We start from the raw sequence: 15,147 nt of genomic DNA, 5'->3' as shown, positions 1-15,147 counted from the left end.
AGTCAGGCCGCACAGGGCCCTGGTCCAGTGGGCACCCCCAGGTGGGCCCACCAGGCCCTGCCAGTGTCCACTGTCCCTGTGGTCTCCCAGAGGCCCTGAGGGCAGTCCTGGCCTGGGCCCGCTCTCCCCGACCCCCGGGGCCGACGCCTGTCCAGCCCTAGGCAAGCATTAATGGGGGCACTGGGCGTGTGGTGGCAGCGGTGGCCAGCCCCTCGGCCCGGCCCAAGCAGGCTGGTTTCCCTTTAAGAGCCGGCCCAGGGGGAGCCGTGACCCCCCACCCTCCGGAAGGCAGTGAGGGAAACGCCAGGATACCAACCCTTCCTGTAGATCTCCGAGTTGGCTTCGGCCGCGGTCAGGGCCCGGGGCAGCGTCCTCAGCCAGCAGGCCTCGTCCTCCAGCAGCAGGGTCAGGGCCGGGCTCTGGGGGCGGGGAGGGGGGGTCAGCAAGGACTCAGTCACGCCCTCGGACACAGTCAGCAGGAGAGAGGAGAGGCTGGCCGGGGCAGCGGGGGGCTCCCTGTGAGGGATGCCTGAGAGTGTGCCCCGTGGGCGCCCTGTCCAGGCTGCGGGTCCTTGGTTTCCCTTGGAAACTGAGGCCCAGAGAGGTGGCGCAACCTGCCTAAAGTTACACAGCCAGTGAGTGGCAGAGCGGGGAGGCACACCCGGACCTCCGTTTTGCTGCCCCTCCCTGGTGGGGCACTGGACCGGACGCAGGCTCCTCCCACACACAGGCCCCCAGAGACCTACAGCGTGAGCTGTGGGACTGTCTCAGCACCTGGCCTCCCTGCGGCTCGCAGACCGTGGTCAGCCCCTCGCCCAGACACGCTGTCTCCAGCGGCCTGGTCTGCGAGCCAGGCCTCTGCAGCGCCCGGAGTGGAAGAGCACTCCTGAGCTCGGTTCTCACTCGGGGCTGCCAGCGGCGCCCAGAAGGGGTGGCCTGATTTCCGGCACCCTCCCCAGGCGGCACTGCAAACATACGTCCCCTGTCCTACATGGTTCTGGGAGGGGGCTGGCCCTTGCCACACGGAGGCGATGAGGTACAGACCCTGGCCCTGACTGGCCGCAGAAAGTTAGGGTGATGACCGCAGCCGCCCCTCAGGCCACAGCCCCAGGGCTGGATGGGTTGTGGACGGCTCCTCTCCTGCAGGGGGTCCCCAAGCTCTGCCACTGGGCGCCGTGTGGAAAGGCACAGCCCATTCGTGTCTGAGTATTTTCTTTGTTTTATGCAAATAAAAGCTTTTTAGTCAAACTGTGTATCAGAAGCTCTAACTCAAGGCCCAGTGTCACTCGCCGTCACCTGGATGGGGCAGCTGGCCAGGAAGCTAGCGTGATGGGATGGCTGGAGCAGTGACACATGGGAGGTCCCCTGACGTGTTCTGGGCATCTCCCCGCCTGGTCCAAGACCACGGCTTTACTGAGCTTTGCCTGCAGGGAGCACGTGGGCTCCAGAGCTGGGCATCGGGTCCAGTCCAGACTCCCTGACTGTGCCCAATAGCACCATGCCCGCCCTCCCTGCAAACGGCAATGCCCCGAGCCCGTGGGCTCCCTCCACCGTCCTTGTGCTGCCACCTGCTCTGGGGGTGGGTCAGTCTCCCTGGGGCACTGGGAAGTGGAAGCCTGTGTGAAGCCGCCTGGCACGTGACAAACACAGGACAAACAGGAGTCCCGCCACCCTTGCTTCTCCATTCCCTTTGGCCTGCAGGACACAGTGGGCAGTGGGGCGGCAGGCCAGCAACCGCCAGGTATCAACTGGGGGCGAGTGTCTCCACCAAGCAGCATGCTTTAACGGGCAGCTGCAGACCTGGGGGTCCCCGTCACCCACAGCTGCAGACAGGCTGGGGGGCCAAAGTGGGACCGGGGTGGGGGGTGCTGGCACAGCAGCGATTGACCGGCGGCGCCCACGTCCCAGCTATCCTGACCTGGGCCAGCAGAGAGGCGGAGGCCAGGGTCTCCCTGAGTCTCTAATGAATATTAATGAGTGGAGGAGGGAGAAAAAAATTAATCTGCCTGATCCTCCGATGGGTGCTGCGGTAACGATATGAAATCTAATTATTCGTCCCAATATTTCTAAACCCTCAAACTGAGACTGACAGCCTCCCGGTCGGTTTAATGCTTATCACTCCCGCGAGCGGCGTGTTCGCGGCATGATAAAAGCGCCCGCGCACAGCTCTGCTGACGCTGCAGAACCCCTGAATTTTCCGCGTCCATCTGAGTGGAGGGGAGACGGCGGCGCTGTGTTCCCGGCTGTGTGCCTCCTGCTGGGAGCGGCCCCTCGCCTGGTGGCTGCCCTGGGCGGGTGAGGGGCAGGGGACGTGGGGACCTGGAGGGGGGCTTGCATCCTGCACCCCGCGCCTGACTCACAGGAGGGAGAGGGGCCAGGAGATCCAGGCCGTATGACCACCAGACCCTTCACCCTCGTTCCCTCAGCCCTTAACACTCTGGGGGCCCCTGGCCCCCACTTAAATGAGGCAGGCTGGGCCCACCATCACCAGCCTCCCTGCCTGCGCGCGGACCCTAGGGGTGCAAGAGCCAGCGCCCCACGGCTCCGGGGAGAGGAGCACGGCCATGCCCAGTCTGCCCCCGCCCCTGTGGGGTGGCAACGCGCACTGTCCCGGGCAGCTGGACCCTGCCGTGCGCTAGGGCTACAGCTCGCCCCGCTGCCCCGTTATTTGTTTTCTCCCCCCATCCCCCAATTCCAAGCAGCCCTGGAACAGAAGCCCTTTTCTCTGGTGGTCGGAGGCGCCAGGCTGAGGCAGGTTCCCTTCCTGGCCCTGCCCGTGGGCAGCAGGGTGCGAGCCTAAAACGATCAGAGATGTGTGTACTGCCGGCCACCTCCCCTCCACCGGCGCCCCAGGCTCACTGCTGGGTCTGGGGTTCACCCCAGACAGGCCGGGTGCGGCGTCTGAAAAAAGCTTGGCTCCTACCCTGCCTTAGCCCTGGGGGTCGCCCTGTCCCTCCCTCCTGACTCCAGGCTGCCCCACCCAGCCCCGGGACAGCGGACGGCCACTTTAAACTCTCTGGGTGCATCTGAGAACCCTCCTTGTTCCCCCAACAAAGAGGTCAGTGTCTGGGTTCTGTGCCCGCTGATAGCCATCAGAAACCCTATCTCTACCGCATCCGCTGTGACAGCCGTATCTGAGGCTGTTCCCAAACTCGCCATACAGCGCGTGAAGTAGCGTCGAGGGGAGGTGGGGGCCTGCAGAACGCCTCCCCAGGGCACTGCGGGCAGGTTCGCGGGAGGTCGGGAACCTGGGGCAGGCCCTGATCGGGGCCTGCACTCATCTCTCCCTTTCAGCGTGTCCTGAGAAGCCCCCGCCTGCGTCCCACTCACCATCGCCAGAGGCAATGGCTTTCCACCCTTGGCACCAGACGTTTCATGAGGCAAGAGAAGCACGACACGGGCGGCTCAAGGCATGGCCCCATCTGGCAAAGAAAGACCCATGATGCACCACGCCTGGGCTGAGCGCCTTCCCTTGGGAATTACTCCCTATCACAGCCAGAGGAAGAGGGGCCTCGCCAGGAGGGCACCGGGCTTGTGCACCGCAGCCCCGTCACCCCCTGGCCTGGGATCATCCTGCTGGGAGTCGGGCTGTGCCAGGGGCAGCGGCGCCAGGGGCAGCGGCCTTTGGAGGGGCCCCACCGCTCAGAGCCCATCTGCGTGCGGTCAGCTGGCGGCTGGGCCTGGATGGTCCCACGTCAGCCTCACAGGCAGGCTCAGACCTGCTGCCCTGCGTGCCATCCAGGGGGCACCCTCCCAGCTCTCACTGATGTCACGGTGGCCTCGTGGCTAAAGTGGGTGAGCCGTGGGAGGACAACTGGACAGACGGATGGGCCGAGTGAGTGAGGGCCCATTTGTTCATTCATCCATCCATCTACCCATCCTGCCAACATCTATCCATTCACCATCTACTCATCGATCTACCTTCTACCCATTCATCCACCATCCATTAACCCATCAACACATCCACTGACTCACCTATCTATCCACCATCCACCCGTCCATCCACCTTCTACCCATCAATCCACTATACACCCGTTCACCTTTTACCTGTCCGTCCATCCATCCAACCATCTATCCACCATCTACCCGTCCATCCACCATTCTTTATCCGTGCACACATCCACTCACCCACCTGTCCACCCACCTTCTGACCATCCATCTAGCATTCAACCTTCCATCTACCTGTCCGTCCATCCATCCACCCAACTATCCACCTGCTACTCGGCCATCTACCATCCACCCGTCCACCCACCATCCACCTGTCCATCTATCATCCATTTATCCATCCACACATCCATTCACCCACCCACCCATCCACCCACCATCCACCCTCCTCTTACCATCCACACGGCAATCCACTCCATTTATCCATCCACATATCCGCTCACCCATCCATCCTCCATCCATCCGTTTATTCATCCACACATCCACTAACCCACCCGTCTACCCATCTCTGCCCATCGTTCTACCTTCCACCCATCAGTATACCATCTACCTGTCCATCCATCCACCATCTACCTATCCACCCATCCACCATCTACCTATGCATCCATCCATCCTCCCATTCATCCACTCACCCACCCATCCATCCACCTTCTACCCATCCTTTCATCATTCCCCCCGCCATCCACCCATGTATCCACCTTCTACCTGTCCATCCACCATTCACTACCTGCTACTTGTCCATCTACCATTGACCCATCCATCCAGCATCTGTGTCCATCCACCCACCCACCCACCCATCTATCCACTAACCTCCCGTCCATCCACCATCTACTTGTCCATACACCATTCATCTACCTACCCACCCACCCATCCATCCATCCATCCATCCACCCATCCACCTGCTACTCGTCCATCTATCATCCACCCATCCATCCAACATATCCAGCCATCTATCCGCCATCCACGTGTCTATCTACAATTCATGTGTCCATCCACCTTCTACCTGTCCATCCACCATCCCTCCTCCATCAACCATCACCTGTCTGTCCACCATGCAGCTATCCATGCACCTTCTGCCCATCCATCTAGCATTCAACCTTCCATTTACCATCTACCCGTGCATGCATCCATCTACCTGTCCATCCATCCATCTACCCATCCACTGGCTACTCGTCCATCTACTGTCCACCCATCCATCTGCCATTTATCTGTCCATCCACCGTCCATTTATCCATTCAATGTCCACTCAACTGCTGCTCCACAACCATCCACCCATCCACCATCCACCTTCTCCCCGTCCGTCCACCATCCACCTGGCCATCCAACTTCTACTCTCCATCCACTATCCCCCACAATCCACCATCCACCCATCCATCCATCCACCCATGTATCCACCATTCACCCATTCTTCCACCTTCTAATTGTCCATTCACCAACCACACTTCCATCAACCATCCACCCATCCATCCATCCACCCATGTATCCACCATTCACCCATTCTTCCACCTTCTAATTGTCCATTCACCAACCACACTTCCATCAACCATCCACCCAACCATCCACCTTCTACTCATCCATCCACCATCTACCTGTCCCCACCCATCCACCTAACATCTACCCGTCCATCCACATATCCACTCACCCACCTGTCCACCCACCATCCATCCATCCATCCACCTTCTGACTATCCATCTAGCATTCAACCTTCCATCTACCATCTACCTGTCCGTCCATCCATCCACCCAACTATCCACCTGCTACTCGGCCATCTACCATCCACCTGTCCACCCACCATCCACCTGTCCATCTATCACCCATGTATCCACTATCTACCTGTCCATCTTTCATCCATTTATCCATCCACACATCCATTCACCCACCCATCCATCCACCAACCACCCATCCATCCTCCTCCTACTGGTCCACCTACCATCCACCCATCAATCCACCATCCACCTGTCCATCCTCCATCTACCATCCACATGGCAATCCACTATCCATTTATCCATCCACATATCCACTCACCCATCCATCCACATCCACCCATCCATCCACCATCCATCCGTTTATTCATCCACACATTCACTAACCCACCCATCCACCCATCCATCCACCTCTGCCCATCGTTCTGCCTTCCACCCATCAGTCCACCATCTACCTGTCCATCCATCCATCCTCCCATTCATCCACTCACCCACCCATCCATCCACCTTCTACCCACCCTTTCATCATTCCCCCCGCCATCCACCCATGTATCCACCTTCTACCTGTCCATCCGCCATTCACTACCTGCTACTCGTCCATCTACCATTGACCCATCCATCCAGCATCTGTGTGTCCATCCACCCACCTCCCACCCATCCACCATTCATTTATGCATCCACGTATCCACCTGCCCACCCATCCATCCACCCACCTGCTACTCGTTCATCTATCATCCACCCATCCATCCACCATCAACATATCCACCATTTATCCATCCGTCCATGCACCATCTACCTGTCCATCCACCATCCATTTTTCCATCCAATATCTACGCACTCCTCCAACAACCATCTACCCGTCATCCTCCACACCCTTCCAACCACCCTCTACCCGTCCATCCACCATCCATTATCCATTCAATATCCACTCAACTGATCCTCCACCACCATCCACCTGTCCATCTACTATCCACCGTCCATCCACTATCCCCTGCAATCCACCTTCCACCCATCCATCTACCATCCATCCATCCACCATCTACCTGTCCATCCATCCACCCATCTATCCACCATTCACCCATCCTTCCACCTTCTGATTATCCATCCACCATCCACCCTTCCATCCACCCTCCACACGTCCATCCATCATCTTCCTGTCCATCCATCCATCTACCATCCACCATCCTTCTTCTACCTGTCCATCCACCATCCCTCCTCCATCAACCATCCACCTGTCCATCCACCATCCAGCCATCCATGCACCTTCTGCCCATCCATGTAGCATTCAGCCTTCCATTCACCATCTACCTGTGCATGCATCCATCTACCCATCTATCCACCATCCACCTACCCATCCACTGGCTACTCGTCCATCTACTGTCCATCATCCATCTGCCATTTATCTGTCCATCCACCGTCCATTTATCCATTCAATATCCACTCAACTGCCCCTCCATAACCATCCACCCATCCATCCACCCATCCCTCTACCATCCATTGTCCATCCACCTTCTCCCATCCATCCACCGTCCATCTACCTTCTCCCTGTCTATCTGCCATCCATTTATCCATCCACACCTCCACACACCCACCCATCCATCCACCATGCACCCTTCCATCCACCTTCTACCCACCATCCACCAATCCATCCACACATCCAATCACCCACCCATGCAGCCACCTTCTCCCCTGTCCATCCACCCGGCCATCCAACTTCTACTTGTCCATCCACTATCCCCCGCAATCTACCATCCACCCATCCATCCATCCACCCCTGTGTCCACCATTCACCCATCCTTCCACCTTCTAATTGTCCATCCACCATCCACACTTCCATCAACCATCCACCTAACCATCCACCTTCTACTCATCCATCCATCTACCTGTCCCCACCGACCCATCCAACATCTACCTGTACATATATCCATCTTCTACCCATCTGTCTACCATCTTTCTGTCCACACATCCATCTACCCGTCCATCCACCATTCACCCATCCATCCACCGTCCATCTGTCCATCAAACATCACTCATGTATCCACCATCTTCCCATCCACCATCCATTTAACCATCCACACATCCACTAACCAACCTATCCATCCACCACCACTCATCCATTCACCTCCATTTATCCATCCACGCATCCACGCACCCACCATCCATCCATACATCCACACATCCACCATCCATCCACCACTCACCAGTCCATGCACCATCCACCCACCTTTACCTATCCATCTGCCATCTACCGTCACCCATCCATCTTCCATCTACCTGTCTCTCCATCCATCCATCCCTCCCTCCACCATCTACCCCTCCACCCACCACCCATCCATCCATCCTGAACATTTCCTCTGCAGCTGGGTACAAGTTTTAGAACTGCTGCACCTCCAAGCCCTGGGTTTCTGTGGTGGAACCTGGATCCTGGGGGACCTTGAGGTCCCACAGCAAGTTGGTGTCAGAACCAATTCTCGACTCCTGGCAGGCTCTGCGTGCTGTGTCCTTTCTGGGGTACCGCCCCCGACGCCCAGTGTGCGCAGGGACTGTTAGGGGAGACTCCTTGCCTCCCCTCTGGCCTGCAAGCAGCCTGGGCCTGAGGAGACCAGTGGGAAAGGGTTGCCACACCCCAGCGTCGCCCCTCTCCCGCTTCCCTCTCCAAACAGCGAAGACAAACTGCCTGGCGGGTGACAGGACGATCAGGGGCGGGAGGTACACGGGGGAGAGAACCGGGGCCCATCAGCTGAGCTCGATAAGGGGCCTGCTGAAATGTTAGCGAAAATATTTAGACAATAAATGAAGTATCGGAAAGGCACGCATATCTTTAAGAAATCAATCATCTTGTACGTGTGTCTGGACACTCGGCGCCAAGGCGGAGATAGTGCCTGCTGGGGAGATAAGGGTTAATCAAGGATTTAATTCTGCAGGAGATAAAGCTGCAGGGAAGAGCAGGCAGCTCCTTCCTCCCTGGGCCCCTCTGCAGAGCCTCAGAGCCTCAGAGGCCCGCTTCTCTGGCGCACTCCCTGGATTATCTCTCCGCTTGGAGAGGGTTTTCAACCTCACGCCAAGTCTCCCCAGGCTGACCTGCGCCCTGGGCCCAAGGAGGACAAAACCCCTGGAGAGGAGGCTGCAGGCGGGAGGGGAGGGCCTGGGGGTGGGGGTGCGGGCATCTCCAGCCCCCCATCCCCGTCCTGCAGGGGTCTCTGTGGTTAGGAAAATAGTGATTTCCCCTCTGCTGTTTGGTCCTGGTGACTTTGGCAAGTTACCTAACCTCCTGGAGCCTCAGTTTCCTCATCTGGGAAATGGGAACAGCGGTACCTGCCTCATGGTGGGTGGAGAAAACGAGGGGCCGAGTATAAGGATGGGCGCACAGCAGTGCGTCTCGAACACGCACTTGGAACTGTCCATCTTGGAAGCGGTTGACTGTCCCCAAGGAGGGAGCAGAGGAGAGAGGTGCAGGCCCCGCTCAGGACACACTGAGCTCCCCAGTCCTCAGCCGTCCCGGCTTTGTCCCATCACTGCTTATGGCTATTCTCTGAGAGTCCAGACACGAGAGTCACGGAGCTCCTCTTAACTCCCCCCAACGGCCTACCCTCTCTCTTAAGAGTCGACTGCTGCTTGTACACCTCCAGTGACGGGGAGCTCATTGCCTATAGAGACTGCTGTAAATACCACAGCCTTGGTCACACAATGGAGCCAAAATGTGGCTCCTTCCAAGGAGCTGAAATCCACGCTGGCGCTCCCACTGCTTTCTCCCTGCTTGGGGCCACGGGGCAAGGGGGCCATCCCTCCCTGGCGTGCTGCCTGCCACGCCACGCCCCGGGGTAAGCACCACGCGTGGATCACCGCGTTTAACCCGCCGGCTGCCCTGGGAGGCCACCACGTCACAGAGGAACTGCTGCTCTGCCCACCCTCTCCTCTGCGGGGAGGCTGCAGGGCCTGCAGGAACTTGCAGGTCTCAAGGACCCTTCAGGGCTCCCCTGGGTCCCCCCGCTGAGGTCCCAAAGGCCGAGGAGACAGAAGCTCAGAGAGGTGGAGGCCTGCCTGGGGGCACAGGGTAGGAGACCCCAGGACCTGGACCCTGTGCCATGGGGACGGCCTGGCCTTGAAAGTGGGGGCCCTTGGTCCTGGGCCGGCTCCCACCCCCTGGCTGAGTGGTCTGGGTGAGCAGCGCCCCTCTGAACCTGGCCACTCAGCTGGGAGAGGCAGCGTGGGCAGCCCAGGGGCCTCAGCTGAGACGTCTCCAATCTCCCGAGGCCCGGGCCCCAGCGCTGAGGTTCTGAGGCAGCGTGACCCACGGCTCAGGGTTCACTGCACACGGGAGTGGGTGCGGGCTGTGAGCTGTAGCCCGAGAGCTGCAGCCGGGGATCCTGCCCACGGCTCTCTACCAGCCCTGCTGCAGGCCAAGTCCCAGCTGTTAAGGCAGCATTTGGCCTCCAGGCGCAGGGCTGGCGGGAAGCCCCCCCACAGCCCCGCCACTGCCAGCGAAGGCCCATCAGAGGCCCACGAGGCCCAGCGTCACAGGGCACCTGCCACACCTGAACGCCACGTTAGGAATCAGAAGGGCCCAGGCCGTGGCACATTTGGGGCACCTGAGCCTGGGCTTGAGGGGACCAACCCGGGTGCTGCCCGGCCTCCCAGGCAAGCGTCACCATGAGCTCTCATCCAGCACAGGCCCCTCCCGGTTCCCACCACACCGTACGTGCCCATCCCACCGCCCCACACTTGATTCCCATACGTCAACGCCCTTGCTCAACCGGAACGTATTTTAAAATGAGCATTTGTACCCTTTGCGAGAGGACGCCACACCGACTTGCCAACAACTGAGAGCAGCTCAGCAGCAACCCCGAGACAAACGACAGCCCAGTGGTCGTCGGCACGCGCTAGAGACGCTCAGGCAGCACCCTCTCCCTGTCGTCTGGGGGCCACAGGCGCAGAAACGCAACGAATAACCACCTCGCTTACCACGAGGGGTGGCCCCACTCGTGAAGCCCAGTGCCGGGGGGCAGTCCCTGCCTGCTTCCCCGGCCACAGGCCACAGGCCAGGTCCAGTCCCACCACTTGGCTCCTTATTGCTTCCCTCCCTTGAAAGCCCTTCTCTTTCTCTGCCTCGCCAACGTCTACTCATTCATCAAGTGCCTGCTGAAAGAATCCCTCCTCCAGGCAGCCCTCCCTGTGTCACCCCGAGGTCGCAGAGGCCCCCGCATCACCTCCTCCAGGCAGCTCTCCCTGTGTCACCCCGAGGTCCCAGAGGCCCCGCCTCACCTCCTCCAGGCAGCCCTCCCTGTCACCCCGAGGTCCCAGAGGCCCCGCCTCACCTCCTCCAGGCAGCCCTCCCTGTGTCACCCCGAGGTCCCAGAGGCCCCGCATCACCTCCTCCAGGCAGCCCTCCCTGTGTTCCCAGGCAGTTAACTCCTCCCTGCATCTCCTGACATGTTTCACGTGGAGTGGCAGTTGCTTCTGCACGGGAGTCTAGCCCGGGCCTGGCTCAGGGGGCTGACGGGGCCCGTGCCCTGGGCCAGACACTGTCCTGGCCGCTGCGGCCGGGGTCAGGGCTCCTTACCGGTTCCGCCTGCCCGGGGGACAAGGCTCTGGTCTGGATGCTCCCGCGGAACGGGCCCCAGGACAGGCCCTCGGCGAGGCTGTGCCGAGCCCGCACGCACCTCTGTCCGTCCTGCAGCAGCAGCTTCAGCTCATCTGCGGGGAGAGAGGTCAGAGGTGTGAGGAGGTCCAGGTTCCAGGTCCAGCCCGTCCTGCGGCACCCGCCCCCCCAGGAGCAGTTGGGGGGCTGAGGGCAGAAGCGAGAGGGTGGCCCTGGCCCAGGTTACGGGGATGGTGGCTGGTGCCGGGTCCTGGGGGCCAGGCCAGCCCCTGAAGTGAGACCTGTTCTGGGGGACAGCAGGTCGCAGAGATAGGACAGCAAGGCGCCTGCAGCTGCACCGAGCAGGTGGGCGCACCGCTCGGCGAGACCTTGGCGGCTGTGTTGGGACGCGTGTGCCTTGCACAGCCTAGGGCGCACACATGGAGCCGGGTCACCCCTACTGCCTCACGTGGGGGCAGGCAGAGTGGAGGATGATGACGCCGCTGAGACCGCCTCCCGTCCCCTCCACACGGTCCTCCCAGCCCCTTCCCATCAGCTTGAGCCCCAGAATCCGCAGAGCACGACCGTGTGGGCAGCTGTGAAATGCTGGGACCCCGCACCTCCCAATCCTCTTAGCATCTCAGCACAGGGCCCAGCATGGGGAGCCAGGCCTGGAGCCAAGTGTTCCTCCCCTGCCCCGCCCACTGCTGGCCGAGGCCCTCGGCACAGCCGGACTGCGCTCGGGTAGCGCCAGCATCACTCCCTGCAGGACCCCCGCCTGCTCTCTGGAAAGGTCTGGACCCAACTCCTGCCGAGGCCCTTGGTCGGCGGCTGCCTGTCCGAGCGGCCTGTCACCCGGCTGAGGGCCTAAGGCTCGCAGGCCGCGGCCACCTGTGCTGTGATCAGGGCCAAGCTCCCGGACTCTGCCAGCTTGCGTGGCCCGGGCTGTGGCTCCTGTGTCAGCTAGGGGAGTGGCCTCTGTGCCCGGCCCCCGGCAGGATTCGGTTCCATTGACGTGGACAGACCGGCCTCTGCCAGGAGCGCCACCACAGTCCTTCTCACGGGGAGGGAGCTTGGGGTCGCACGGGTCTGCAGGTGGGCTCCCAGCTTCAGCCCGGCCTCAGCGCACGACCCACGTGACCTGTGGGGGGGCCTGGACGTGGCCCGCAACCTGGGAATGTTCCCTTGTTTGGACAAAGGGTCTTTGCAGATGTGACTGAGATCGGATCTCAAGGTGAGACCATCGGATTATCCGGTAGGCCCTACGGCCAATGACAAATGTCCTCGTAAGAGACACACAGAAAAAAAGAGGCACAGGAACAAGTCCACTTGAAGACGAGGCGGGGACTGGTGGGATACAGCTGGGGGGACGCTGCATCTGAGCCTCTGCGGGAATGCGGCCCTGCCCACGCCGTGATCCGGGACTTCTGGCTCCAGAGCTGTGAGAGAGTAGACTGCTGATGCTTCGAGGCAGCAAGGGTGTGAATTTGCCCGGGCCACCCTGGGAGACGCACACCTGGCACGTTACCTGCCGTCTCGAGCCTCAGTGTCCTCAAAGCCGAGGGGATGATGGTGGCCGTGCCCTCCCAGGGCAGTCTCTCCCCAGGCCACGCACCCTCTGCCCAGGAAGGAGGGGCCGCCTTGTGCCTCGGGTGCCACCTGGGCTGCCTGGGCCCACAGAGGCCTCACGTGGCCTGGCCTGGGCCCCGAGCAAGCGCTGCTGCATTGGCCCCGCTTCCTGGATCCCCGATTGGGCGGGCTGTGGCCTTAATGGGCCCGATTATCAGATAACCGCCGGCCTAATGGCACAGATAACGTGTAAATACACCAGGAGGCCCGGCTACAATGTTCTAACTGGGTCCTTGTCTTCCCCAGGGCAGATAAGATGGCAGGGGACCAGGACGTGGCCAGGAGGCGGCGCCCTTTATCGGCCCCGCGGCGAGGGGGACAGAGGCCGGCCATGTCACTCTGCAGCCCGCCCACAAGGGGCCGTGTCCTCTACCTGTGCACCCAGGATGCCAGGGTCCCAGCCAGGACTCTGCCCATGGCGCCCCCCCCCCACCGGCCTGCAGGGTGCCAGCCGGCATGCGGTCGCCCGTTCCTGCCCGAATGGCCCTATGATGTCGGCCCTCTCCTGGTCCCCCCCCCCAATACAGATGAGGAAACTGAGGCCCCGAGAGGCCACATAGCTGGCAGTGGGATGCCAGGATCTGAGCCCGGGCCGCTGCTGTCCTGGGTATATTTGGGTCTCTGGTACCCCGCCCAGCTGGCCCCAGGGCGTGGGCGTGTGGGGAGAGGCTGTCTAAAGGCAGGTTTGCTGGGCATTCACTTGTCCATCCAAATGGTCTGGCCAGCCATCCGACGGGTCCACGCTCTCCTTCTGAGGCTGGCTGGGGAGCCCACCGTGGGCTGAGCTGGGTACCACCTGCCCCTTCCCATCCGCCCCCTCAGGACGGTGGGGTCAAGGCGGAATCATCCCGCTTCCCAACACCATGGCCGGCGCCCGTCCAGACAGCCAGACCTGCGCTAAGCCGCATGGGGTCGGCCCACACCCTTTCTGGACTTCAGCTGTGCTGCGAGGACCACAGACGAGCCAGGGATAGTGACCGCGACTCCCTCTGTTGCCGTCACATGTTTTCCTTTCAGTGTCCAGGGCCTGTTCCTGGCTTGTCAGGCTTGGGCCCCCCAGTACGAGACAGTGCCGTCCATCTGAGGCCGGTGTCCACCTTCCTGGGGGGCAGAGGGGTGGGGAATTCAGTCCAGTCTTCCCCAGTGCGGGCCAAGTCCCACACAGACTCAGGGACACGGCGGGGCCGGAGGTGGCTGGCCCAGCTCACTCCGCGGGTGAGCGGGGGTGGGGTGCAGCCCCAGGCCCCCAGTCTACCCCTGGCTCGCTGCACCTGTGGGGTCCTGAGGCCCCTCTCTCAGAGCCCTGGCCCTAGCTCATCCCCAGTACTGGTAGCCCCCCAGAGGAAGGGGCAGAGCCAGTGAGCCTCCACACCCGCCCACGCTGCACCACAGACAAACTGCCGTGGCCCCTAATCGCGCCCCAGGGCTGGCAGCCCCAGCTCCCAGATAACAGCGTGGCTGGCGCTTCCCGTGGCAGCCACTCCATCTCCTGGGTATCACGCACCACCAGAGGGAGGACGGCTCCTGATAAAGGCGGCCGTTCTGCACGACGGGGCAGAACCCACCACTCAGGGCTTGCTGGGGGATGGTCGAGGCCTGGGAAAGGCAGGGAGGCCAGGGATCTGAGCGATGTGGGCTGAGGATCGCGCAGTGGTCGCCACTGGAAGCCCCCTCCCTGGTCCAGGGGAGGCCGTCCCTGAGAGGCTGGGCATTAGAAAGGGTACCCCATGTGGGTGGATGCAGGGCCATAGCAGATGCCTGGCTCCATGGTGGGAACATGGCTGGATCTCAGCCCCAGCTCATTCAGTGCCCTTGTGCAGTGCACAACCTGTGCAACTGTCTACGGTGGCCCTGGTGATGTTCAACATCCATCCACTCAGATAAACTATTTCCAGCTCCCAGTTCCTGCCCAACCCCTTGCACAGTCAAGCAGGTGTTAAAGCCCAGTTAGCACCTATCAGAGACCCTCTCCCAACAAGAAATAAAACTGTATCCCAAAGAACGGGGGTCAGGAGAGGCAAGGCCACCTACTCCTCGCAGACTGGGTACCTGGTGGGGGCTCAGTTCAAGGTTGAGAATGAATGAAAGTATGAATGAGTGAGGAAGGGGCTGGGGGCAGGAGATGCTGAGCTGGGGATGGGAGCTGACTGGGAGAGTGACAGACAGGAAGACACAGCTATTCTTAAACGGCCTCTGAAAGAGCTGGAGGACCTAGACAGTGGTGGCCATGGAAGTGGTCAGCTCCCAACCACACTGACAGGAAACTTGGGGCCCAGGGAGGCCCAGGAGTGC

The 15,147-nt window shown here is 60.9% G+C and overlaps 1 protein-coding gene across 1 annotated transcript in view; it reads right to left on the bottom strand.

Moving 5' to 3' along the window:
• The window catches only part of ZFPM1 (zinc finger protein, FOG family member 1), a 69,927-nt gene that overhangs the window by 7,770 nt on the left and 47,010 nt on the right, over nucleotides 1-15,147 (bottom strand). Inside the window, 2 exon segments of the mRNA XM_060289885.1 lie at nucleotides 317-419; nucleotides 11,209-11,342. Coding sequence (XP_060145868.1) covers nucleotides 317-419; nucleotides 11,209-11,342 — 237 coding nt within the window.

This window comes from Globicephala melas, chromosome 19 (genome assembly GCF_963455315.2).
Source record: "Globicephala melas chromosome 19, mGloMel1.2, whole genome shotgun sequence".
NCBI lineage: Eukaryota > Metazoa > Chordata > Mammalia > Artiodactyla > Delphinidae > Globicephala > Globicephala melas.
This window is presented reverse-complemented; position numbering and strand designations above follow the sequence as displayed.